The sequence below is a fragment of the Jaculus jaculus genome, chromosome 4, assembly GCF_020740685.1.
Source record: "Jaculus jaculus isolate mJacJac1 chromosome 4, mJacJac1.mat.Y.cur, whole genome shotgun sequence".
Classification (NCBI taxonomy): Eukaryota; Metazoa; Chordata; class Mammalia; order Rodentia; family Dipodidae; genus Jaculus; species Jaculus jaculus.
In genome coordinates this window covers 32,761,602-32,789,054 of record NC_059105.1, presented here as the reverse complement: position 1 = coordinate 32,789,054, position 27,453 = coordinate 32,761,602, and the positions used below count along the sequence as shown (strand labels likewise).

Sequence of the window (27,453 nt, the reverse complement as noted above, 5' to 3'; positions counted from 1 at the left end):
ATGGACACATCAAGAATATGGAGGATGGAGTTCTTCTATTACAAAGTGAAACAAGCATAGTACAGACTACAGTATGATTCTTGGGCCTACACCCAATGCCAAGGGTTGTCCTGAGACCCACAATAGCAGAAATAACTGCAAGTAACAGCAAGAAGCAATGGCAAGGTGGAGAGGGGCAAGATGAGGCCCATGCTCAAGTAAAGCGTGTTTTAATAATGGCAATACTTTTAGTTTACTGTAGGAACTCCTATACTACATTTAATAAGGATCGCTTCTCATGGGCATGTTCTAAAATGGACATAAAATGTAAAGAGTAGTTTTTTTTTTTTATTTTAGCATATCAGTAGTGTTAATGATTACATATTACAACTTATTCCAATTAGTGGAGTTTTCTGACCCCCTTACTTGGTAAGAGTTGGCTGGCAATTTTGGGCTAAAACATTCCCACCTGTTTATGCTAAGCAAGCACTCAGCTGATCTGGGAGAACAAAGAGATTTGTAGAGCATTAAATCTCTGCCCCTCACACTTCTGGCACTCACTGCTCCTTAAGTTGGGGAGCTGTCCTAAACTTTCAGCAAATCCCATTTCCATAGCACACATGTGCTAGCTGATATGCTGAGTGAACAAGAATCACAGAGGCATTGTCTGCACTCGCCAGTCATAGAGTCCAGTACCGGTGATTAACAGTCCTTAGCACAGTACTACCCAATGCAGAGATGGGGACATCTACCAACTAGACAGTATACAAGTAGCTAGCCCACCAACATGAGCCAGCTGGGACTGGCCAGAGTAAACTACCTTCTTCTTTTCCTAAAAGACACGGGAGTGATAAAGATTGTAGTGCCTGCAGTCAGCCAACTAGCATAGAGGGATCCTCTAAAGGGAAAAGAACTTGAAGATTCATAAGAGAATGGCTACTAAAAGCCCATCCAACCCCTTTCTAAACTATGTTCATTTAAGTGAAGGAGAAAACTAGCACCCCCAGCCACGGTGTTTAAGATGGGCTGGGAGAGAACAAGAGCCCATATTCAAACACTTAAGGTCTCCAACATGCCCATCCACAAACCATTTCAGAGCAAGGCTGTTGCCCTGGATCTTCAACTTTGCCTTTTGAATGGGGAAGACCCCAACATCTTATTCTCTTCAGGGTACGGAGGAGGGATGGAGAACAAAGAATGGTGACTTCTTTTTCCCCCATTAGGGACAGATGTAGTAAAAACTTATCTGTGCTCACTTTGAAATACCAAACTGCAAATTGGTAGACTGAATGATCATGTTGGAAAGCCCCTAAACCCACACAAAGATGTGTCTATTCAAAGAATATAGAAAAGAATCCATTACAGAAAAGCTAAGTGTGTGATTGATTGCATTTACACGTGCTTTCATTTTTAAAGCTACATTTAGTTAGTGATTATATCCTTACAAAGAAATAGCTGGCTAATAGGGACAAGTTCTGATTATTTTTTCTTTCACATACCAAGACACTGTTTCAAATAAGGAAATTTATCTATAATAAATGAAGAACACGCAAATCACACACACACACACGCGCGCGCACACACACGCACACACACGCGCCAGCTATTTTATCCTTTCAGCATGATTACCAAGGCTCCTTTGTGTCTACAAATTTCTCAGGGTGGTGCTGTTGCCAAGAAATCCTAATTCATGACAAGGTTTTCTGCAAACTGGGGACAGTGGCAAACCTGCAGAGACACAGATTCTACAGTTTGCTTTGTCTTTCTGGCTGAGACAGCACCTGGCTATGCAAACCTGTAGAAAGCAATGCGAAGGAGCAATCATACAGCAGAAAACACAGTGTGACTCACAGACCAAACCCCATCCCTGGTACCATGAGGCAGAGTTCTTGGAAGGCAACCATTTCTGTAGGTTTTTTCCCCCTAGAGATGCCTCAAACCAAAAGCCCTCATAAAAAGTGTTTCAGGGTGCCCAAAACCAAGATGAAATTGCAGTGTTATGGGGACACTTTAGTTCTTACAGTAGCCAAGTATGCCATTAGTTTAAAACAATGGGGGAATGGAGGAGGAGGGAAGAATGTTCTATGATTTATTTATTTGTTTCCAGTAGCAGTGGAAAATTTTCTCCAAGCAAAAGAGAGGCCTGAAATTGACCCCATTTGCCAATTATGAATCAGCATTAACAATGAGCATAATTCCATAAGAGTTCTCAAGTAGACATGATATGGAGCAAAGTTAAATCCAAGTAAGACGTACATCTCTACTTGACCTTCCTTATGAAGCAGGCCAGGAAAGATGAACATGTTAAAAATTCTATATATTTATATCGAGTCTGGAAGAAGAGTATTATATCAAATCCTTTTTATTTTCCAAGTCAGTCAAAGATTCATAACTTCTCTTGGTAACAAAAGTCATAAATATAGCTCCCTTTATCCTCAAATGGTAACCTAAAATCTACTTTCTAACTTTTGCCCTAACCTTGACGTTTTCCTACTTTTGCTCAGACAGTTTTGGAATATTTCCTGCAAGTTTCCAAAGAGATTAAGGCTGGTAGCTTTAACAGTTGTGTCAGCTAAATTTCATAAAATAATAGACCACAGAAGCACAGTGTAATTTACAGTTATGTGACAAGCAGAGATGATATTACTTGGGCCAAGTGCTTAAGTATGCAGTCAGAGCGGAATGGAGTGCTGTTAATATGGGATGTCCATTTGGTTTTTTAATTATACTAGTAATGATTTTCAGATTTGGAGCTCTATGGAAGAAAGGTGCCTGAAAACCAAATGACAAAATGATAATCTCTATAATAAGAGGTGGCCCTGTCACAATCAGTGTCTTTGTCACAGACTCCCTGACACAGGAAACTATCCTATATCATAAGTTTGAATTGAAGTCTACAAATAGCCTAGCCTAGGTTTTCAAATGTACAGATGTTCTTAGGTTTATCATCCAAGCTATTCTTTCTCTAGAAACCAAATCAGGTTATCAAGGTCTCAGTTTTTCACTCATCTCCCAGAGGCCAGGTACACTGTTCACTTTAAGAAAACACCTAAGAATGACTCTTCATTTGACCTCTAAATTCTGATTACCACACACCATCGGAAAACTTCCTCCTGCAAGGGGTTTTTGTGGCAATCTTCGTGAGCTGTTTTGAACAAAACGGACTCAAAATTTCACAACATGACGGCTGATTTGGAATTAACAGTTGTACATAACCACTGCCACACTAACTCAGCAGCAGCAAAGGCCTGCAGGAAGAGGGAGGAAGGCAGGAATGAGGGCTAAAGGTTTTGTCATCAGCATGAACTCTGGGTCCTGGTTACCTTTCTATAGGGCAACATAACTACTGAGTCCAGAGCAGAAAGCTCCTCCAGTGGTACCCCTTTTCAAGTGCATGCCCACAAGTTGTTTCCATGTAAACCAGGAGCAACTCTCCAAGATAACATGGAGATGAGTTTTAACGTGAGAGGAGTTAGCAATTGGAGACAGTTAAGACAAGAAATAAGAAGGGGAACAGAAGGGTGAGAATTCCTTTGCCTACAGATTAAAAAAAAAAAAAGGCTAAGCTAGAGTCTTCTGGAAGAGGGAAGAGGACAGGGGAGGAAAAAGGGAGAAGAGCAGAGCTGGCTCCTGAGGAAACAATAGATCTAATACATCCCCTAATTGTCAAGACAATGATGTTTCCTCACAGCTGTAGATCTTCTCTGGGATCTGGGCAGATCCAGAAAAGCAGGTTTCCTCTGAGGAGGCCTTTCTCCAAAGCAGGCTTTACTACTGTGAAAACTTGAACCAAAACAAAGTTGTGTGATTCATCTGCAGGGAACGTGTAACAAATAAAGCCAACTTTCTTCCCTCCAACACTGCATAGCAGTTAGTCACAAACAAGGGCTGCCTGGGGCAGGCTGACTAAATCAACAGATTCCCTTCCCTAACCAGTCTAGACAGTTGTTAATATGCAACTGATTCCACACCAATGGACTGACAGTGTGAAATGGAGGCTATTTAGGAAAAGAAATTTGGACAACATTTTGGTTTAATTCACATGCAGAATAAATAAAGGAAAAATGATCCAGTGAGACCCTTCAGATGAAGCCTTGTTGAGGATAAGGAAAAAGATGCGTAGAAGAAATGTTCTCTGCTAACGTGTGGACTGCACGCAAGTGTTTCAAGAGACAAGAGTATTTGCCCATGTCTTTGGGCAGGGTCGCAGGCATGGACACACTGACACCAGGAGCCAATAACCTAGAGAACAGCTCACAGCTTCTAGTCCAGGGAGAACAACCAGTCACAATGGTCCAGTCAGAGGATCCCTTTGCCACCAGTCTGACACTAAAAGCAAAAGCTCTCTTCCTAAAGCAGCAACTGTTACATCCCAGCCCCAAGCTGGCAAATCCTATTTTGGATCCAGGCAGAGGAAATTCAGCTGTGCATTAGCCTTAACTAGCTGCTGTCACTAAGCAGAGAAGTTACATGAGCAGCCACACACCATGGACCGCGCAGCCCTCCCCAAGGGCAAGCTGGGGTTTCTCCAGGACGGACTGTGCAAGTTCACACTTCCGATGTGCAAATCGGGACTGTCTTCTTGGACTTTCCATGGTACACACTGGCGAGTTTTTAAATGCCCACGGAGTCCCACCCCCACCCACCACCATCTTTCCTGCAGAATGTCCTCTCAGCAGCTCCTAATCGCTGCTGGAAAAACCACTGTTTCCGCAGCAGACCCAGCACTTTCCACTGACCAGCACTTTTTTTTTTTTTTCTTTTTAATTCCGCTTCACAACAGCCCAGTGAACTTGTCCGCAGCCAGGCGTCATCCTCCCCAGGATACCCCGCCAACTTGGCACCTCTGCCCTTCAGCATCCTACGAGTTTCTAGTCTTCCAAACTAGTCCTCCAAAACAAAGTCAGAGGCACGGGGAAGTACGCACCATCCTTTGTCCCAGGTAGTGTTAACTGGAGAGGGGACCCCCTCCCAAACATAAAGGAAAAACAAGGACACCATACAGACACCCCCACACACACACACCGAGGCATTAGATGGGGAAACCTACAATGCATTGTCAGCCTACGATAAACACATCTTCCCGTCCTTCCAGTACCTATTTTTGAGTAATCTTTTGTGACTGGCTTCCAGTCTCAAAATCAAGCTCCTATTCTTTATTGACACTTGCTAATGACTGGGAAAAATACTCCTCTTTGCCCTTGCCCCCTACCCCCACCCCATCTGAAAGTAGTCAACACCAACTGAAATAGATGAGCCTGATTTAGGGACCAGGTAGGTACAGCTCCCGCATGTTAGGAAAGCCGTATCCTTGTCAACCACCTTCCCACCCTGCTCCTCCGAACCCCAGAAGTTCGGCAGCTCTCTGCGGGGGGACAACGTGTGCGCAAAGATGTGTGTTGGTGACAGAAAACGCAGGCAGCTCAGATCGGCTGCTCAGCTCGACACACTAAAAGGGTTAGGGGTGGGTGGAGAGGTAAACGCATATGACCGTTTCAGAAATCTTTAAACAACACACAGCCAAAAGAGAGAAAGAGATAATTTAAAAAAAAAAAAAATTCAACCCAAAGCCCACACCAACGCAGCCCCTGCGTCTCCGCCGCCGCCACCACACGATTTACACAAGTAATTTAAATCATTCACCTGCTGCCAGGTCTCCTCCAGTGATGGCAAAGCTGAGAAGTAGCCGGTGTCGTGGACAAGTTGTAGCTCCTGGAATATACTATAACTAGCCAACACGTCCATGCTGCTGCTGCCGGGCAAAACGGGAGGAGAAACCCTCCCCCGAGCTCAGTTGGGTCTGTTTGTTTGTCAGTCTGTCTGGCTCACCCCCCAAGAAGGCAGACATCCAGTGGCCCTTTTGTTTTGTTTTGTTTCAGTCAACTAAAAAAAAGGGGGGGGGAATCAATGCAGGAGAGAGGGAGAGAGGAGGTGAGAGAGGAGAGAGGAGCGGGGTGGATGGAGAGAGGCATCCAGCGTGTACAGTGCAGATGACTGCCAGGAAAAGGGCACTTCACGGGAGTAACAATTCCCTTCCAGGGCTCTAATCACTCCAGCTCGTGCATCAGGAAGGGGGATATGCAAACTCACTGACGCGAAGCTGCCATCTATTTCTGCAGCGCTGCTGTTCGCTCCTAATGCAATCTTTGCTCTTTATTTTGGGAGGTTGCATTTTTTTTTCTCGCGATCGCTTCTCTCCCCCCCACCCCTTTCCTTCCCTCCCCACCCCCACCCCATCCTTTGCTAGTTTGTAGTTCCCCCCTCCCTCCCCTTTACTCCTCCTCCTGCTCTTCCCCCCCACCCCCACCTCCCCAAACTCCCTCCCTCCCTCCGTCCGGATTTGCGCGCAGCCGTGGGATCTCGGAGGAGGGCGTCCATTAGGCCGCGTGTGACCATGTATGGTAAACAGGGGGCTCATGAAGTCACTGAGGACCAATGGGGGACTCGGAGCGGGCCTCGAGGCGGGGCTTAGCCCCGGCGGCGGACGCGGATTGGCTCTCGGCGGATCTCCCTGCTGCCTTACAAGGCGGTGCGAAGCGAGCTATTTTTAGAGGGCTATATAAGGGGGCCGAGGCGGCCGGGGAGCGCGAGCGCCGGGGAGGGCCGCGGCGACAGCAGCGCTGCGCCGGCTCCCGGGACGCCGGGTCGGAGCGCACCGCGCCGCGCGCTGCCCCTGGAGCCGGAGCTCGTCGGAAGGGTGCGGGTCGCCTGTCGCCCTTAGTGGTCGGGATGGAAGTCCCGGAGTGAAGGCTTAGGATGCCTCCTGGAGAGAGGGACCCGGAGGAGAGCGGCCGTCCCGGGGACAGTGACCCTGCACTTGGCCTTTCCTCCTCGGTGTCGGGGCGGAGAGGCCATGCCAAGGACAGCGTCACGTAGCAAAAACAAAATAAGTAAAAACCAAAAGAGGGGGAGGAAAGGCACCGAGACCCCCCCCCCCATACACACACACGAAGTCCCCACAGGCTGTCAGGGTACAGAGAAGCAGCGCCGGAGGAGGAAGTGCCTCACAATGGCAGAGAACAAAGGGGAGCAGCGCGGAGAGGAGACGCGGCCCGCCTGCCTGCGCCCGCACCCTGGGCGCCGCGCGCCGGCCCCGCCCACCCGCGCGCGCTCCCGCCCGCCGGCCGTCCTCGGGCACGCGTCTCGGGCACGCGCTCAGGCCCAGCCAGAGCTGATCCAAAGCGGGGCGACCCTTGGGTGCGTTAGAACTTGGGCGCTTAGCACGTGCTGCTTTCCCGGCCGAGCGGGACCGGGGGATGGGGGGTGGGGGTTTCGCATCTGTGCCGAGTTTGGTTGGAGCTGGGCTACAGAGAATAGATTTTGCTGTTATTCCTGAGACGGAAACCTGCACTCAGCAAGTTCGATTTGCCCAGTTGTTGGCTTGACCTTCAGTGTTGAGCGTGGTCAAGCTTCTCCAAAACGCGCTGCAAGCTGAACCACTTTCGGAATGATGGCAGAACTCAGTACTTGAACTCCCTTGTGTCGTTAATGGGAGAAGTAATACCCACCTTCATCACTCTCCATACCTCTCCCTTCCTTTGACTACGCAGAACTCCATAATCTCAATGTCTGAAAGAATTATGTAGACCAAGCACATAACCTGAAATTTGTTCTTCAGGGGACTTAAATTACTGGAGTTGAACAAAAGCCAGTTCATTTACGTAGAAATTTCCAGCCTTTAAGTTGGGAATAATGGCAATTCCCATGTTGGGGTTGTCCTGAGGATTAAGTGAAACAAGTCTCACTGTAGCTCAGGTTGACCTGGAATTTATCATATAGTCTCAGGCTGGCCTTGAACTCAGAGCAATCCTCCTGCCTCGGCCTTCTGAGTGCTGAGATTAAAGGGGTGTGCCACTATGCCCAGCTACTATTACTATTTTTAACAAAATAGAACATCTGTTTCCTTGTAAGTTTGAAGATGCTATAGTTACCACACACTGTGCATCGATATTCTATACGTAATGTCCATTAAATCCTAAAGACAATCCCAACAGAAGGGCTTTCATGATTCCCAACTTAATGGATGAAGATCTCCAGGTTTAGAAATACTAAGGATATTGACCAAGTTCACATAACCAGGAAGTGACCAGACAAGGATCCAATCCAGAAGCATTAAGCTTCTATGACTTCTTCACTAGCCTCTACATCAAGAATGATTGAGATTCATGTTTTTAAGTTAAGATATGTTGAGAGAAATTGCCTGGGTGGGCTGGAGGACTGCTATTGAAGCTTTCCTCCTGTAACTGACAGGCACCCAATCTGCAAAAGAACTGAACAAAATTTTACAAAGTCAATCCTGCATGTTGCATTTTGAACTTCATTTAAAGCATTATAGAATATTTAAGAATTCAATCCAACTGATTTGTGCAACAAAGTATTCCAAAAGGCACAATTTCAATATTCATCATAATAATGTTTCTAGCCTAGAGACCCTAGGTTCACATTAAACACATGTAAAGTATACAAAAATGTAAAATCATCAACAAAGTTATATCCCAAGGGAAATGTTGGCAGTCAGGTAAACCAAAAATAGACTGCACTGTTGTAACTACCATACACTGAATGCCTCCTCAGGACCTGTCATTTGCACTTACTCACACCAGAACTTCAGTACACTCATGGGAGGGAGCTTTTGTTGGTCTGTTTTTATAGGCAAATATGCTGAAGTTCAGAGATGGCATATAATTTGTCCATTGCTACATGTCTATTAAATGGCAGATACAAATTGAAATATAGGTCTGCCTCCAATTTAAGGCCAAAATCAGTCTCCTGTGCAGGCATTGCCTTGGGAGAAACTGATAATAGGATTTTAAATAATGTCATCCTTTGGAAGTAATACTATAGGAAACACATACAAGTAAATAATATTGACCCCAAGAACTAATAAATACTGAAAGAATATAAATAGACACTGAATCTGAAATTCCCCCGCCTCCACCAGTCAGGCTCGTGTTTTAAACGTCCTGTCCATAGCTTGTGGCACTATTTTGAAGGCTGTGAAACCTTTAAGAGGTGTAGCAGTAATCTTTTCATTGTTGAATCAAAGCATCCAGCCAGCTCACGAAAGGAAAGGTTTCATTTCAGCTCACAGTTTTGAGGGAGTATTTTCATCCTGGTGGGCAAAGCATGACTGAGCAGGCCCCTGGGGTGTCACATCTTGTCACAGAAACAGAGTAAGTTAGTTAGATGGACTGTAACAGCCCAAGGCTAATGCCCAGAGGCACACCTCCTACAGCAAGGCTCCACTTCCCAAAAACTCCTCCATCTGGGAACTAAGTAGGAGGCTTAATCATAAATTTTTGAGGATATTGGAGGCAAAATGTATATTAAAACCATCACAACAGGTGGGGACCTGGCTGACTACTAAAGTAGGTCGCTAATAGAGCCTCGTTCCAGTCCATATCTCCCTCCTTCCTGATCCACTGGGTATGAACATTAGCCTCATGATCCCATCATCAGAAAAATCCCTCCACCATGCCTTCCCCACCATGATGGGCAAAATCCCCCTGAAATCATGAGCCAAAATAAACCTTTCCTCCCTTGAGTTGTTACTGTCAAGTATTTGGTTACAGTAACATAAAAATAACTAATTCAGGCTCTTCCGGTTAAGATGGCGGCGTAGGTACCACGCCAAAACAGCCTGGGGGGGGGAAGACCAAAAAAAACTCAGCAAAATACACACTTTTACTAAAAAGTGAGGTGTATAGGAAGTTGAGGCGGCAGCGGAGAAGTAGAAGAGTTCCAGAGCATCCAGAGCCTGCACAGCCGGGAACAGCGGCTCCGGGGCGGCTCAGCTACCCGCCGCAACCGCGGAGCGGCAGAAAAACCGCCGGTCTCTCGGCTCGAGCCGCAGGACAAGCCAGGTGCGGGATTTTCCCCTCACACCGCGCTCTCCGCAACTCGGGAAACGTGAGGGGAGAGCGGCAGCGAGCAACGGAGGGAGGAGCAGACCGCGAAGTAAAAGCACACGTGGAGAAACGATACAACCAGAACAGCGCGGCTCCCTCCCCTCCCCTGCCGCCTGAACCCAGCTCCAGCGAACACAGCAGCGGCCCGGGACCCGGCCACGCCAACTTGGGCTGACGGCGGGACCCAAGCAGGAGCAGAATTTGGCAGCAACTTCAGCGGCTCCAGCACCGGTACCAGTGGCCCCAGCAGCAGCGGACCCAGGAGAGCAGCGGCTTCGGGGTGAGCAGCAGCGGTGGACACGACAACGGCAGCTTCAGCAGTGGTGGGGGCTCCGGCGGTGACACCTACAACAGCTGCAGAAGCGGCTGCAGCGACTCAGTTTGCCCCGTAGGAAAAGCAAGTGCCCAGCTCCAGAAATCAGAACAGCAGCCCGACGACCCAGGCAGCAACTTAACTGAGACCACAATCACCCAAGGTAACTGGGATTGCACCAGGGAAGGGTCTCACCTGGTCACAAGCTGACTTGGATACCTCAACAGACCAGAAATCTAAACCTCTTTGTTGATAGAGGATCTGGTCATTATAATAACTACTCTTGCATACATACTCGGGGCTGTTTTTGATGGAATGGGTACAGTGTTTAGCTAAATTTTAGAATCTACCAGTATATTATTCCACTCAGCCTGCTTGAATACTCCTATAGCAGGGAAACTCAACCCCTAAGAACATCTTTGTAGATACTCTGAGAGTCTTAAGAGCCACACCTAATACCTTAAGGTCCTACCCTGAAAATATTTTACACCAAATCAATTGATACAGCTAAGAATACACAGCTAGCTAGAAAATCCAAGCATTAACTTAATCCAAGATGCAAAAATATATACATTATAACACAAGAAACACTAAAAAGCAAGACGATATAAATCCACCTAAAAGTATTAATGCATCAGAAATGTCCTCCAGTGAGAAAGAGTTAGAGGAAATGCCTGAGAAAGAGTTCAAAAGAATAATTATAAATATGTTCAAAGAGGTCAAAGAACACATGAAAACAATCAAAGAAGAAATCAAAGAGGAAATCAAAGAGGAAATCAAAGGAATCAAAGAAGAGGCAGGACACCAATTTAATGAAATAAAGAAGGCAATACAAGACATAAATAGAGAAATAGAAATAATAAAGAAAAACCAGTCAGAATTACTAGCAATGAAGAACACAGTTAATGAAATAAAAAACACTGTAGAAAATCTCACCAGTAGGATGGATGAGGGAGAGGACAGAATATCTAAGCTAGAAGATCAGGTGGCAGACCTAATGCAGTCCAACAAAGAGAAAGACAAACTTATAGAAAAGTATGAGTGGGAATTTCAAGATATTCGGGACACTATGAAAAGATCCAATATAAGAATTCAGGGCATAGTAGAAGGAGAAGAATTCCACTCCAGAGGCATAGTAGGCATCTTCAACAAAATCATAGAGGAAAATTTTCCCCAAATTGGGAAAGAGGTGCCAATACAGATACAGGAAGCCTTTAGAACCCCAGCCAGACAAAACCCAGAAAGAAACTCTCCTCGCCACATTATACTCAAACTTCCAAACACACAAACCAAAGAAAAAATATTGAAAGCAGTTAGAGAGAAAAATCAAGTTACCTACAAAAGCAAGCCCATCAGGATTACAGCAGATTATTCAACACAAACTTTTAAAGCCAGAAGGGCCTGGAGTGATATATTCCAAGTTCTGAAAGATAACAACTGTCAACCAAGGTTACTTTATCCTGCAAAGTTATCCATCCAAATAGATGGAGAAATAAAGACATTCCATGACAAAAGCAGGTTAAAGGAATATCTGAAGACAAAACCAGCTCTACAGAAAATACTTGATAGAATCCTCCATGCTGAACAAAAGGAAAAGCACACATATAAGGAACCTAGAAAAAACCAGCCATACTCAAATACCAGTTAACAGAAGAGAGCACAGGTAGAACCAGTAACACACACACACACACACACAAAAATGGCAAACATAAATACATACCTTTCAATAATATCTCTTAATATCAACGGTCTCAATGCCCCAACGAAAAGACATAGATTTGCAGACTGGGTTAAAAAGCAGGATCCTACAATTTGTTGTCTTCAAGAAACTCACCTTTCTACAAAGGATAGACATTATCTTAGGGTGAAAGGTTGGAAGACGGTGTTTCAAGCAAATGGGCCTAGAAAACAAGCAGGGGTTGCTATCCTAATATCAGACAGGGTGGACTTTAGTCCGAAGTTAGTCAAAAAAGATAAGGAAGGTCACTTTATATTGATTAAGGGCACACTCCAACAGGAGGACATTACAATCCTAAACATATATGCACCTAACATGGGGGCTCCCAAATTCGTCAAACAAACACTATTAGAACTAAGGTCACAGATAACACCAAACACGGTGGTGGTGGGTGACTTTAACACCCCACTCTCATCAATAGACAGGTCATCCAGGGAAAGAATAAACAGAGAGGCATCTGGACTAAATGAGGTCATAGAAGATATGGACCTAACAGATATATACAGGACATTTCATCCAAAGGCTGCAGAATATACATTCTTTTCAGCAGCACATGGAACATTCTCTAAAATAGACCATATATTAGGACACAAAGCAAATCTTAACAAATTCAGGAAAATTGAAATAATTCCTTGCATTCTATCTGACCACAATGGAATTAAACTACAAATCAGTAGCAAGAAAGGCTATAGAGCATACACAAAATCATGGAAGCTAAACAATACACTACTAAATGATGAGTGGGTCAATGAAGAAATCAAAAAGGAAATCAAAAAATTTATAGAGTCAAATGATAATGAGAACACAACATGCCAAAATCTCTGGGACACAATGAAGGCAGTTCTAAGAGGTAAATTTATAGCCTTAAGTGCCTATATTAAGAAATTAGAAAGGTCGCAAGTAAACGACCTAATGCTTCGCCTTAAAGCCTTGGAAAAAGAAGAACAAGGCAAACCAAAAAGTAGTAGACGGGAAGAAATAATAAAGATTAGGGCAGAAATTAATGAAATAGAAACAAAAAGAACAATCCAAAGAATTAATGAAACAAAGAGTTGGTTCTTTGAAAGGATAAACAAGATTGATAAACCCTTAGCAAATCTGACCAAAAGAAAGAGAGAAGAGACACAAATTAATAAAATCAGAGATGAACAAGGTAACATCACAACAGATTCCAGAGAAATTCAAAAAATTATAGGGACATACTATAAAAGCATATACTCCACAAAGTATGAAAATCTGAAAGAAATGGATGATTTCCTTGATCTATATGACCTACCTAAATTAAATCAAAATGAGATTAATCACTTAAATAGACCTATAACAAACATGGAGATCCGAGCAGTTATCAATAATCTCCCAACTAAAAAAAGCCCAGGCCCGGATGGATTCACTGCTGAATTTTACCAGACTTTTAAGGAAGAGCTAACACCATTGCTTCTTAAGCTTTTCCAGGAAATAGAAAAAGAAGGAATCCTACCAAACTCCTTCTATGAGGCCAGCATCACCCTGATACCAAAACCAGGCAAAGATAGAACAAAAAAAGAAAATTACAGACCAATCTCCCTCATGAACATAGATGCAAAAATTCTCAACAAAATATTGGCAAACAGAATACAAGAGTATATCAAAAAGATCATTCACCCTGACCAAGTAGGCTTTATCCCAGAGATGCAGGGATGGTTCAACATACGCAAATCTATAAATGTAATACATTACATAAATGGGTTGAAGGACAAAAATCACATGATCATCTCATTAGATGCAGAGAAAGCATTTGACAAAATCCAACATCCCTTCATGATAAAAGTCCTACAGAGACTGGGAATAGAAGGAACATATCTCAATATAATAAAGGCTATTTATGACAAGCCTACAGCCAACATATTACTAAATGGGGAAAAACTGGAAGCTTTTCCACTAAAATCAGGAACAAGACAAGGGTGTCCACTGTCTCCACTTCTATTTAATATAGTTTTGGAAGTCTTAGTCATAGCAATAAGGCAAGAGACACACATAAAAGGGATACAAATTGGAAAGGAAGAAATCAAGTTATCACTATTTGCAGATGACATGATTCTATACATAAAGGACCCTAAAGACTCTACTAGCAAGCTGTTAGAGCTAATCAAAACCTACAGCAATGTAGCAGGATACAAAATAAATACACAGAAATCAGTAGCCTTCATATATGCTAACAACAAACACACAGAGGATGAAATCAGAGAATCACTCCCATTCACAATTGCATCAAAAAAAATAAAATACCTTGGAATAAACCTAACTAAGGAAGTAAAGAATCTATACAATGAGAACTTTAAGACACTCAAGCGAGAAATTGCAGAAGACACTAGAAAGTGGAGAAACATCCCTTGTTCCTGGCTTGGAAGAATCAATATCGTGAAAATGGCAATCTTACCTAAAGCAATCTACACATTTAATGCAATTCCTATCAAAATTCCAAAGGCTTTCTTCATGGAAATAGAAAAAACAATCCAAAAATTCATTTGGAATCATAAAAAACCTCGAATATCTAAAATAATACTGAGCAACAAACAAGAGGCTGGTGGTATCACCATACCTGATTTTAACCTATACTACAGAGCCATAGTAACAAAAACAGCATGGTACTGGCACAAAAACAGACATGTAGATCAGTGGAACAGAATAGAGGACCCAGATGTAAGCCCAAGTAGCTATAGCCACCTGATATTCGATAAAAATGCCAAAAATACTCATTGGAGAAGAGACAGCCTCTTCAGCAAATGGTGTTTTGAAAACTGGATAAATATCTGCAGAAGGATGAAAATAGATTCTTCTCTCTCGCCATGCACAAGAATTAAGTCCAAATGGATTAAAGACCTTAACATCAGACCGGAAACTTTGAAACTGCTAGAGGAAAAAGTTGGGGAAACCCTCCAACATATTGGTCTTGGCAAAGACTTTCTAAATACAACCCCAATTGCTCAGGCAATAAAACCACAGATTAACCACTGGGACCTAATGAAATTACAAAGATTTTGCACCGCAAAGGACACAGTGAAAAAAGCAAAGAGGCAACCTACAGAATGGGAAAAAATCTTCGCCAGCTATATATCTGATAAAGGATTAATATCTAGGATATACAAAGAACTCAAAAAGATAACTAATAAGGAATCAAACAGGCCAATCAAAAAATGGGCTAAGGAGCTAAATAGAGAGTTCTCAAAGGAAGAAATACGAATGGCATATAAGCACCTAAAAAAATGTTCTACGTCACTAGTCATCAGGGAAATGCAGATTAAAACTACATTGAGATTCCATCTCACTCCTGTCAGATTGGCCACCATCATGAAAACAAATGATCATAAATGTTGGCGGGGATGTGGAAAAAAAGGAACCCTTCTGCACTGCTGGTGGGAATGCAATCTGGTCCAGCCATTGTGGAAAACAGTGTGGAGGTTCCTAAAGCAGCTAGAGATTGATCTACCATATGACCCAGCTATAGCACTCCTAGGCATATATCCAAAGGATTCATCTCATTTCCTTAGAAGTACATGCTCAACCATGTTTATTGCTGCTCAATTTATAATAGCTGGGAAATGGAACCAGCCTAGATGTCCCTCAACAGATGAGTGGATAATGAAGATGTGGTACATTTATACAATGGAGTTCTACTCAGCGGTAAAGAAAAATGAAGTTATGAAATTTGCAGAAAAATGGATGGACCTGGAAAGTATTATACTAAGTCAGGTAACCCAGGCCCAGAAAGCCAAGCGCCACATGTTCTCCCTCATATGGGGATCCTAGCTACAGATGACTGGGCTTCTGTGTGAGAATGAAAATACTTAGTAGCAGAGGCCAGTAAGTTGAAAAGGAGACATAAAGGGTGGAGAAAGGAAGGGAGGAGGATACTTAATAGGTTGATATTGTATATATGTAATTACAATGATTGTAATGGGGAGGTAATATGATTGAGAATGGAATTTCAAACGGGAAAGTGTGGGGGTGGGGAGGGAGGGAATTACCATGGGATATATTTTATAATCATGGAAAATGTTAATAAAAATTAAAAAAAAAAAAAAAAAAAAAAAAAAAAAAAAAAAAAAAAATAACTAATTCAGACATGTAGCTAAATGCAGACATAACCAAGGCATCAGATAGCTTCTCCCAGAAATGCTTGACTCCGTTTGTATAGGAAGGCCATAATATCCTATTTTGATTATTACTGGTAAAGGCTTCTCAAAGGAAATCAACTTAAAACAGGAACAAAATTGTAGAGTAATTACTAGCTACTGCACATTGGTTTGCTTAGAACTTTATTTGAAAATAAAAGTAAATGTTACTAGGACATTATTTTCCTCTATAGCAAATTGAGCAAAAGTTGTTTCTGTACTAACTGCAGAATGAATTAGTAATGAATCTAAATTATTATTGACTTAATTGTGCCCATAAAATGTGAAGTACCTGTCAGAGTTGCAAACACAAATACCTCAAAGAAAGATGCCATAGCTGGGCATGGTGGCACATGCCTTTAATCTCAGGACTCCAGAGGCAGAGGTAAGAGGATCACTGTGAGTGAGTTTGAGGCTACCCTGAGACTACATAGTGAATTCCATGTCAGCCTGGGCTAGAGTGAGATCCTACCTTGAAAACCCAAAAAAGAAAAAGAAAAAGAAAAAAAAAAGAAAGAAAGAAAGTAAAAAGAATGAATCCATGAACTGCAGGTTGTAGGAGAGCTACAGAAGCAAATTCTTCCTAGACTTGCCCCTGTCCTTTCTTTAGTCCCATGAGGTAAGGGGTAGAACCCAGTGTTCCATTCCTTCACTGTGAGTAAAAAACTAGGGATTTTACTCTGACCAGGTACCTTTTCCCCTTAATATCCTATGGTAAGAAGTACCCTGTCCCACACCCACAGACCAAGAAGAATCTAAGCTAACAGATCTTGCTGTCTCCCCCAGTTTATTACTATTAGGTCAAATGCCCTTTGTCCAATCATACAGTTTTCTATGCAATGTCCATTCTTCATCAATACCAAACACAAAAATGCAGTTTTCCATAGAGCTTTGGGTCTATAGCAATATAGTAAATCTGCTATCTTTCTCTTATAAACTAGTCCTTTGCTGTTGATGTATAGTTCATAACCTTGCAATGGGAGAGGAAATGATATTTATTCTCCCCTATACAGCTTACAACATGCTTTATCTAATTTTAGTCTTTTACAGAATTCTCAAAAAGAAGGTCATTTTGTAAAAATGTTAGAAGTCTTTATCTGCTTTCCCAAGAATCCCAGTTCTTTGATATCTAGAGTGTTCTTTTCTGAAGCAACAATATAGTCACCTTCCATGTTGACTTTACCTTCATTTTTAGTTTAATTCTACATTTGTCAGTGGTTATATTAACCTCACTTTCATTGGCATCATGAAACACACCTTTTGCAAGATTTACAATTTCACATTACAACAGAATTTCATGTACTTGCATTGTACTGGTTTTGTCTTCATGGGGGAAAAGGAAGATGACTTCTATTAAGAAGAAATGTTTGAATTGGGACTAACTTATAGGTGTTGTTACCATTTATAAATGGCACAATGAAACCCATAATATGTCTAAATTAATATGAATTAATAATTGTAACAAAATAATTTTAATTTGTGACTTGTTTCCATTCAAAATCTTATTAAACTATGACATTAAGGAGAAAATTTTTGGTCATCGCAGGAAGAACATGAAGGTCTGATAAGAAGTGGAGATGAACAAGCAAAATTGCTTGAGAAGATAAGGTTAGAATTTGGAAGATTATGGGAAGGCAGAAAGGAAGGGAGGTGAGAGACACTGCTGTCAGATATTCTGGGCAGGATAGGCTATAAAAAAGATTGATCTTGCATGAATTAACCAAGAACTCTTGAGAAATGGCCTACAGATATTTTAATGTTTCTTCAAAAAGCATCACAATAATGTTATTAACTTTTCATAATTCTATGAGTTATAGTTCAAGAAATATTTTTAGCTTGTTATTGATGCCCTCCATACTCATATGCCCAGTGTACCGTGATCGTCATCCATAATGCCTTCCCTTCATCCTCCTATTCCCCACTCCTCATCCCCCTTCCAGTGAACCTATTCTTTCCAACTAGTCCCTGTTCTATTTTGATGTCATCTTTTTTTTGACCTCCTATTACATAGGTATTATATCATCAGCTACTATGATGTCATGAATTCCACAGCCAATTTTTATCTGGAAGACAGTGTTGCAAAAACACTCCTCCCCTTCTTTTGGCTTTTACATTCTTCCCAGCTACCTCTTCCACAGTGGTCCTTGAGCCTTGAAGGGTGTGATAGAGATGTCTCATTTAGTGCTGAACACTGCACTGTCACTTCTCAGCACTTTGGCAGGTTGTTTCTTTTTAATTTTTTTTGTCTATTTTTTATTTATTTATTTGAGAGCGACAGACACAGAGAGAAAGACAGATAGAGGGAGAGAGAGAGAATGGGCGCGCCAGGGCTTCCAGCCTCTGCAAACGAACTCCAGATGCATGCACCCCCTTGTGCATCTGGCTAACATGGGACCTGGGGAACTGAGCCTCGAACCGGGGTCCTTAGGCTTCACAGGCAAGCGCTTAACCACTAAGCCATCTCTCCAGCCCACTTTGATAGGTTTTAAGTAACACCAGTAGTCATCTGAAAAGACATTTCCTAACCAAAAGTGATAACAGCATTAGTATGTTGGCATAAACATAAACTATTTAGAAGGCAATATGGTGGGCATCATACATCTACTTAGCCAAACAACAGTGTGGTTCCCCTGAGGTCTTATGATCTCCCCAGCCATAGGATTTTGATTCAGTGTTCAGTACCAGGCAGCCACAAATCCATTCAGACATACCACCATTGCACCAGTCACCACAAATTGCCTGGCTGGCCATCTGTGAAGTTTTCAATGTCCACTGCTGGTTAGGACCCCCAATAGGCTACCTAGCTCTTTCCAGCATCATTCAGCTAGTCCACAGGGAGGAGGTTTCCAGCTCAGTACCATAAAACATTTAGTTTTAAGTAAAATGGCAAAGTCAACCCAGAAGTTTGAAGCTTGCATTTGTAGTGAGACATATAAAACAAGGTTAGAAGAGGACAGGGTTCATTGTTGGTGATTGACATGTGGCTAGGGAGGCTTTTTCCTCTAATTCAAATATTATATTGTGCAACAAAACTTCAGTAACCATAATGAAAAAAGAAAAGAAATTCAAGAACTCAGCAAAAGTCTGCTGTCAAGAATGTCCAACCCAGACCTTATGATAGTAGATATTCGATACCACCATTATGACTTGTGTTACATGAAACTTATAGAAATCAATATTAGTAGTCATTTTTATAGTTGACAGTACCAGCCCTTAGATGCATTATTGAAGAACAAAGTCATCATTAAAATTCAATCTGTTATTATATATGTGTGTGTGTGTGTGTGTGTATGCATGTATATTTGTGGAACAGTCAAATGTAACATAGCATGCAAAAGACATAGGTTGAGAATATAGTGAATACAAACACATTACCACTGTCAGGCAGCAGTGTTATGTCTTAGAAATTAGAAAGGGCCACGTTGGGGAGATGCCTCTGCAGGTCAAGTGTTTGCCATGCAAGCATGAGAACCTGAGTCTGGATCCCCAGCACCCAAATGTAAAATGCACAAGCCTGTAATCTCAGCATTGGTGAGGCAAAGACAGGAGGAACCCTGAGGCTTGCTGACTACGTAGTCTAACCAAATCCTTGAATTGTAGGTTTAGCAAAAGACTCTATCAAAAAAATAAATAAAATAAAAAGGTGAAAAGGTTAAAAAAAAAAGTGAAGAAGATACCTGAGATTGACTTTGGCCTCCATACACATACACACACACACACAGACCCATGCATATACCACTCACCCTACACACACACTTTAAAAAATATATAAAAGACATTAGAAGCATTGTTGTAGAGCAATTTCCTCCAAATTGAAACATTTCATCCTGGAAGGAGACTATTTAGGAAGTTCCAAGTTGAGACATAGGTGCATTAGGACTCAGGAAGTTCTGAAGCTTTTTAAGGGTCAGGAGGTAAACAAGGCTCAGGATGTAAGCTACTCACAAGTCTCAGGAAGTTTTTGAAACTCACAAGACTAGAAGAGACTGTCCTATCAGCCGAGCTGCCTGCTGCACATCTTCCAGTGAATTCCAGAGATGCAGCTTCTCTGAGCCCTTACCTATGCTGGATGGGCTGCCTTTTTTGTATGTAACCCCTCAACCAAATTGCTATAAGTACCCTTCCCTCCCTCCCCCAAAAAAAACCCCTCACTGTTCCAACAAGATCTACTTCAGTGTGATTACTACTTTAGTCTGTTGTCAATATCCTAGTTGTCAGAACCTATCCCTATCTGGGGGTGAACAGATGATCATTCACATTTCTCCAAGAAAAGTTTAGTGACACAAGCATCTACTCTAAGCTTAAATTCATTAGATCTACCGCTGTCCTTCCTAATATTCCCTCCAAAAAGTGTCCAATTTCTCTCCAAAAATGGGGAAATATCTGTAGGTATAAGGGTTTAGACGCTGTGACAGATTTTCCTCACATAAGGATAACACCACAAGTCATTAAGGGCTTCTGGGCAAAGATTTTTAGAAAGAAACCAGTGAGGAATGAGAGAAAAACATTCTTTTATTGTTGGTATTTTTATCCTGCAAGGCAGGATCTCACTTTCTGCTGGAACTCTCTCTAGCCCAGGATGGCCTTGAACTCACATTGATCCTTCTACCTCAGCCTCCCCAGAACTAAGATCAAAGGCTTGTGCCAGCATATCTAATAAAATATTTTTCAATAATAAAAAATGTGACTTTTGCTATGCAATGATAGACACGCCAAGGCAGTTGTGAAGATAGTGATAAATTAAGCTGCTAATGTTTTAGAGGATTATTTCCCTTTGTGGATGTGAGGCAGTTTGTAAGAGTGTGCTGTGTTTTATCCTGAGCATTTTTTGTTGTGACATGTTGAATACAACACAGTGTTATTAATAATATATTAAATATCACTGTCACTGTTTTATCAGAATATTATCATTTTTCTTTGAAGTGTGCCATTTCCAAAGGGTTTAGTAGGCAGTTAATGGCAGTTAACAGCAGAGTGAATTTCAGATTTCATAATGGAAATCAATGGGAGAACGATTGATTTGATAGAAAGTCTCTGTACTGCAAACTTTGCTGACAATGACCATTTCTTTAAGTGAGGAATACCTATTCCACAAGTGCCCAATGATGAGTTTTAATGTATATGATAGATCTGGGTAATTTGGAAGATTAATAATGTCAGCAACAGTTTTTTGCTGACTGTTCACTCATTTGAATTCCACTGAATTTTCTTTACCAGTAGGGTGCTGATTTGAATGGTTAGAAAAGTGAAGTGAATCACCATTTCTAACACTGGTCACAATTCTTCCCAAGGAGCAAGCCAGCAAACGCCTGACATTCCACGTGTGCATCTAATTGAAGAAAGTCTCAGTGCCGATCTGAGAATGTTCACAGTTCTCTCCCAATCCTTCTCTTCCTACTGCTTTGCAATGGTCAGTGACTGATTTAGCCAAATGTTGTCACGCTTTACATGGGCTCATTTCATTTTGGCTTCTCCTGTGCTGGACAGCGTGGAGGACATGTTTTGGGGCTAAGTTGCTTCCATGTTGGATATTACTTGGGAAACCAGAGCAATCCCATTTCATGAAGGCCAAAAGGCAATATAATTCAGAGAGATTCATTCTCTACACCTACTTGTTCAAATATGAAATTCTACCCAGCTCTCTCTGTGCCACAGACTGATGTATCCTTTGCCTTTCTGCAGTACAGATTCTCGGTTTTTGAAGGGTATTTGTATCAAGTCAGTGCTTTGGTTGTGTTTTCTTCTCTCTGCGTGTTCACTGCTTATTACCTTTTTTTATGATTATAAGTTCCTGGGAGTAGTTGTCTCATTGCCCTGCAGAGAATTTAGTGTATCTATGGGAAACATAAATTGTTATTTTTTAATAAAACATTCATCAAATTTTAATGAAATGTGTTAAATAAAAATTTTAAAATAGTACTATTTCTCCAACAGTGTTTCAATGTTGTAGTGTTTGTAACAACTTCTGCCAAGTTATCTAAACAACAGGAAATACTACCTCAACTGATGGTAATATACTTCAAGAAAGTAAGGGCTCTATGTCTTCTAGCAAAATCTCTGTAAGGTGGTCCTCGGTTTCTATGGGTTTTGCAGCCATGGACTCAACTGACCATACAACAGAAATTCCCACACACACAAAAATTGCATCTGTCATGAACATGTACCAATTTTTTTCTTTCATTATTCTCTAAGAAATAAGGTGTAACAAATATTTCTATAGCACTTATACTGTCTTAGTTATCATAACTAACCTAGAGAGGACTTAAAGTGCACAGGAGGGTGTGTGCAGGTTATACGTCAATATCACCCCACTTTACATGAGGGACCTGAGTATCTAGAATTTTAATAGTCATGATGGATCCTGGAACCAACTCTACAAGAATGCTGAGGGGTGATAGCAATTAAAATTACCCAAATCTACACAGATCATATGAGATGCATTGTCAAATCACTTTTCAGAGTATATATCACTGTTGCTACTGTTTTGTTTTTTGAGACAACATCTTATATGTCTAGAACAGCCTGGAATATACTATACAACATGAGTAGACCTCACATTTTTGATCTCCTGTTTTAGGCTCCTGAGTTCTGGGATTACAAGCATGTTCTCCCACACCCAGCCATTAGGTTTGTTTGTTTGTTTGTTGTTTGTAAAATAAGGCATTTCCCAGTTGTGTCAGCTCCCTGTCACCATGATAAAGCATCAGAAAAAAATCAACTGAAAAGGAGAAATGATTTCTTCTGGAGCACACATGTTGAAGTCTCGGGCCAGAGTTACTCAGCCCCATCACACTGGCAGCTCAGTGTGCCATGGTGGGAATGGGAGTGAGGGGATATTCTTCACCTCACAGCAGCTACAAGGCAAAGAGAAATAAACAGAAGGGGTTGCTGTACCAATGCTCCCTTCAAGGACATAGCCCTCATGACTTCACTTGCTTACTCTGGACCTCTCTCCCAAAGTCCTATCCATGTTCAAATAGCTCCATAGACTGGGCATCAAGTCTTCAGCCCATGGACCTTTGAGAGATTTAAAATCCAAAGTATAACGCTAGTCTACCAGTAAGTAGGCATACTTACACTTGTTACATTTTAAGCAAAACTATGTAATCGTAAATATTGTCACATTTCACAAAATGATATAATAACAAGCCCATGGGGGAGCTAGTAATGGCATTGGCAAAAGGAAAGCTGGGAGGAACAGTTTGTTAACTACAAGTTTCTTCCACACTGTCAAGGACTAAATCATGCCCTGATACTATATGGCCTTGAAAGATCGCTTAGATTAAAAAGAGATCAACAGTAACAACTTTAAAGTGAGGAGCTGGCAACCTTGAGTTTCCCCTTTCTGATTTGATTTACCATGGCAACCTTATGATCTGTGATTTCATTTTCTGAATGGACTGACTTATCCAAGATTTCCCTTGATAAACACATGAGGTAAACGTATGGTATCAAGTTTTATGTATTTTCATACTTGCTTATTATGTTTTCTAATCCTAAGCACTAAGTATTAATAAATACAATGAAAAGAATTATGACACAAAAAACAATATCAAACAAAAGATAAAAGTCAAGTATAAAATAAGATAAAGAAAGAAAAAATAAATAGGTGTCCATTATCATTCTTACTGTCTGCCATTAAATACTGACCAATCTATGCTGTAATTTTTAAATTAGTTCCTTGCAAATTTGCTTTTTGAATTAATATACGTAGAGCACAAAGTATTGCCTCTGTGACGTTAACTATTTGAGTTTTAAACTGAGGGAAATGGAGCTACAGGCTCTTGAGTTCTGGTGAGCCTACCACCCAAGCATCTTTCTTTCTTTCTCTCTGTCTTTATTTCTTTCTTTCTTTTTATTTTTTATTTCTAAAGACTTAAAAAAAATTTTTGTTCATTTTTATTTATTTATTTAAGAGTGACACACACACATAGAGAGAGAGAGAGGCAGATAGAGAGAATGGGCGCACCGGGACCTCCAGCCTCTGCAAATGAACTCCAGACACATGTGCCCCTTTGTGTATCTGGCTAACGTGAGTCGTGGGGAATTGAGCCTCAAACTGGGGTCCTTAGGCGTCACAGGCAAGCACTTAACTGCTAAGCCATCTCTCCAGCCCTATTTTTTATTTTTAATGACAACTTCCATAATTGTAAACAATATCCCATGGTAATTCCCTCCTTCCCCCCACTTTCCCCTTTGAAACTCCACTCTCCATCATATCCCCCCCCCTCAATCAATCTCTCTTTTATTTTGATGTCATGATCTTTTCCTCCTATTATAATGATCTTGTGTAAGTAGTGTCAGGCACTGTGAGGTCATGGATAGCCAGGCCATTTTGTGTCTGGAGGAGCACACTATAAGAAGTGCTACCCTTCCTTTGGCTCTTACCCTGAGCCATGGATTAAGATATTAAGATATTTCAGTGATGAGCACTCCTCTGTCACTTCTTCTCAGCACCATGGTGCCTTCTGAGTCATCCCAAGGTCACTGCCATCTGAAAAGAGGTGCTTCTCTAACCAAAAGTGAGAGTAGCATTAATATATGGGTGTGAACATTAAGAGAAGTGCTTACTGGGCAGTTTGGTGAGCATAGTATATACATTTAGCCAGACACCAGCAGACATTATACCCCTAGGGCTCATGACTACTCTGTTGTAGGTTTGCAGTATCAGGGATGTATTCCCTCCCATGGGGTGGGCCTCCAATCAAATTAGAGGGCCATTGGTGACTCCATAACAGACATGCCACTATTGCACCCATTGGCTCATTTGGCCTGGCTGGCCAAATATAAGGCTTGCAGTGTCCACTATTGGGTATCTTCACTGATGACTTCTTTCTCTCCCATTGAACTGCATGCAGTGTGGCTTTTTCCAGCTTTCTGTCAGCTGGTCTACATGGAGGAGGTTTTCAGCTCAAACCTAGCAGGGTTTCTTAGTGACCTTCCAGCCCAATTATGTGGAGTCTTTAGCAATAGGGTCTTACCATCTATTCCTGGTGGAAAACCAAGAGCTTCGGCAGTGGCCTGGAATGTTTTGAGGGTATCAGGGACCTCCCTGGCCAACAACTTACTGGAAGGTATCCAATCCCTGGCACTGAAAATTTTCTAGTAACAATCTATGGCTCCATTGTCCAAAAAAAGTAGGTTTCCATATGAATTATTTATATCCTCTTAGATTTGGGTTAGCCCTCCCTCCACCTTTCCTTTACTCAATCTGTTCCCCTGACCTCACTTAGGCCTTTCCCACCCAGACATTTTCATTTAAAGTTCTGTCACTTCAGATGCTCAACAATTACTGTCAAGCATTGGACCAAAGGACTGAGGTTACAGGGATAAAGGAGATATGATTCTTCTCCTTCTGAAACTGTCATGCTAACCAAAGACAGGCTTAAATTAAAAAAAAAAAAAAAGTAACAAGGATAACATAGTAGAGTAGATTATTAGGGCAGATTCTTATCTTTATAAAAACAACCAAAATGTATATGGATAAAGGACATAGGCATTGATGAGTTGATGAGATAATAAGGAATTACTGGACTAAAATCTAAGTGCAGGCTTGTATGGCACTGAAGTAACCCTCTAAAGAAGGCTGGAAGCTGAGCAGCAGACACAGCTGAAAGGGGAGGAGATGCAAACAGGTTCAACAGCTTCCAAAGACCTGGGGTACACCCGCTGTGGTGGTGCCTGCCTGGAATCTCAGCATTCAGGAGACTAAGGCGGGAGAAGGGGCAAGTTCCATGCCTCTTTGGGATACATAATGAGATCTTGTTTCAAAACCTAGGAGATGGAGATCAGTGATAATGCACTTGTTTATTATGTGAAAGGCCCTGGGTTCTATCCCCAGCATTGAAAAGAGATTTTTGAAAAGGCTAGGAGTATCAGAGTCAGGCCATGCCAAGTGGGTAGGGTAGGAGAGGAGCAGACAGCAACAACAGACGGCTTGTTACAAGAAAAGGGACTTTAGGATATCACAATCCCTGATTGGAGTAAACTTCTTAATCATTTCCAAGATTGAGGTGTCACCTACCCAGCCTCTAACATTGTCATATAGGGTACAGTCCTGTATGTAGCTCTTTCCCATCTATCATCAACCCCCAAAGACTAGCTAGGCAATTATCAAACCTTCCTAACTCCTCCATGGACTTAGCACCCTCCAGTTATTCCAAATAATGCTTTTTGAGATATTGCATCTAATCCCTCCAATGATTTGGTCCTTTTGGCTGTGCTTATCTTTCAGTGCTCACTATAAAAACTACTGATTTCACTTCCAACTATGTTTCACCCAGTTGAGGTCAGTGTTTGGATGATATTTTCCCCTGTTTCATACTTTATTAAGGTAACCTCAATCTAATTTTTTCATAGGCACGTCTTATGTTAACTGATATTAAACTTACAATCAGCTAAAACAAAACAAAACAAAACTGTAAGTCATTTTTCACAGTGCTGCTGTAAAAACAACCTCTATCATTCTTTACTTGTGATTTTGCCCCAGGATAAGACTTTTTATATGTTCTATTACACTTCATCTTTTTATGTTTGATTTAAGTTTCCTTTCTGTCAAAATTCTTTTTAGGTTCTTGATTTTTATAGTCTAACACATTTGTTATCTTGCAAAATGGATAGCCCTAACAATTATAGCTAGCTTACACAAAGCTTACCACGTGCCTGGCTCTTTAGTGTTTTACATATATTGTTCCATGCCCACAACACAACTCTGGGCATGGAATAATATATACAAACCACAACCCACAAACCCATTATACATGTATTTAAAAAGCCGGAGCACAAGCTGGAAAGATTGCTTAGTGGGTAAAGGTGCTTACTTGCAAAGTCTGATGGCCTGAGTTGAATGCCCCAGCACCCACATAAAGCCAGATGCACAAAGTGGCACATGTGTTTGGAGTTGGTTTGCAGTGGCTAGAGGCCCTGGTGTGCCCATACTCACCCCCCCACACACACACACTGTCTCTCTCTTTCTCTCTCTCTCTGACTTCTTTCTCTCTGTCTGTCTCTGTCAAATAAAGAAAGAAAAAACCAAGGCACAAAGAGGTAAACTACTATAGGCCGTACAGCTCCTAAGTGATAAGGTTAAGTGGACTGAGTCCACCGTCGGCCGGCTAAGCCACTTCACCGTGTGTCTTCCTATCAGATGTCTGAGGAAAATGTACCCAGATATAGTAGTCAATATCTCATTGCTAGAATAAAAATTACCTGACAAGAATCAGTTTAAGGAAAGACGGATTTGTTTTGGTTTATAGTTCCAGTCCGTTCTGGCGGAGAAAGCATAGGGACGGAAAACTCGGTGGCAGCTGGTAACATTCAGCTCAGTGAAGAAGCAGAGAAATAAATGTTCATGCTCAGCCAGTT

General features: G+C 41.7%; 1 protein-coding gene across 2 annotated transcripts in view; it reads right to left on the bottom strand.

Moving 5' to 3' along the window:
- Klf7 (Kruppel like factor 7) overlaps positions 1-6,168 on the bottom strand; it is an 82,929-nt gene extending 76,761 nt beyond the window's left edge. Inside the window, exon 1 of one of the 2 annotated variants that reach the window (XM_045147248.1) lies at positions 5,623-6,168. In XM_045147248.1, coding sequence (XP_045003183.1) covers positions 5,623-5,724 — 102 coding nt within the window. In that variant the 5' untranslated portion in view covers positions 5,725-6,168. The remainder of the gene's footprint in view (positions 1-5,622) is intronic. The other variant, XM_045147249.1, reaches the window with a different exon arrangement.
- Positions 6,169-27,453: the final 21,285 nt, after the last annotated feature.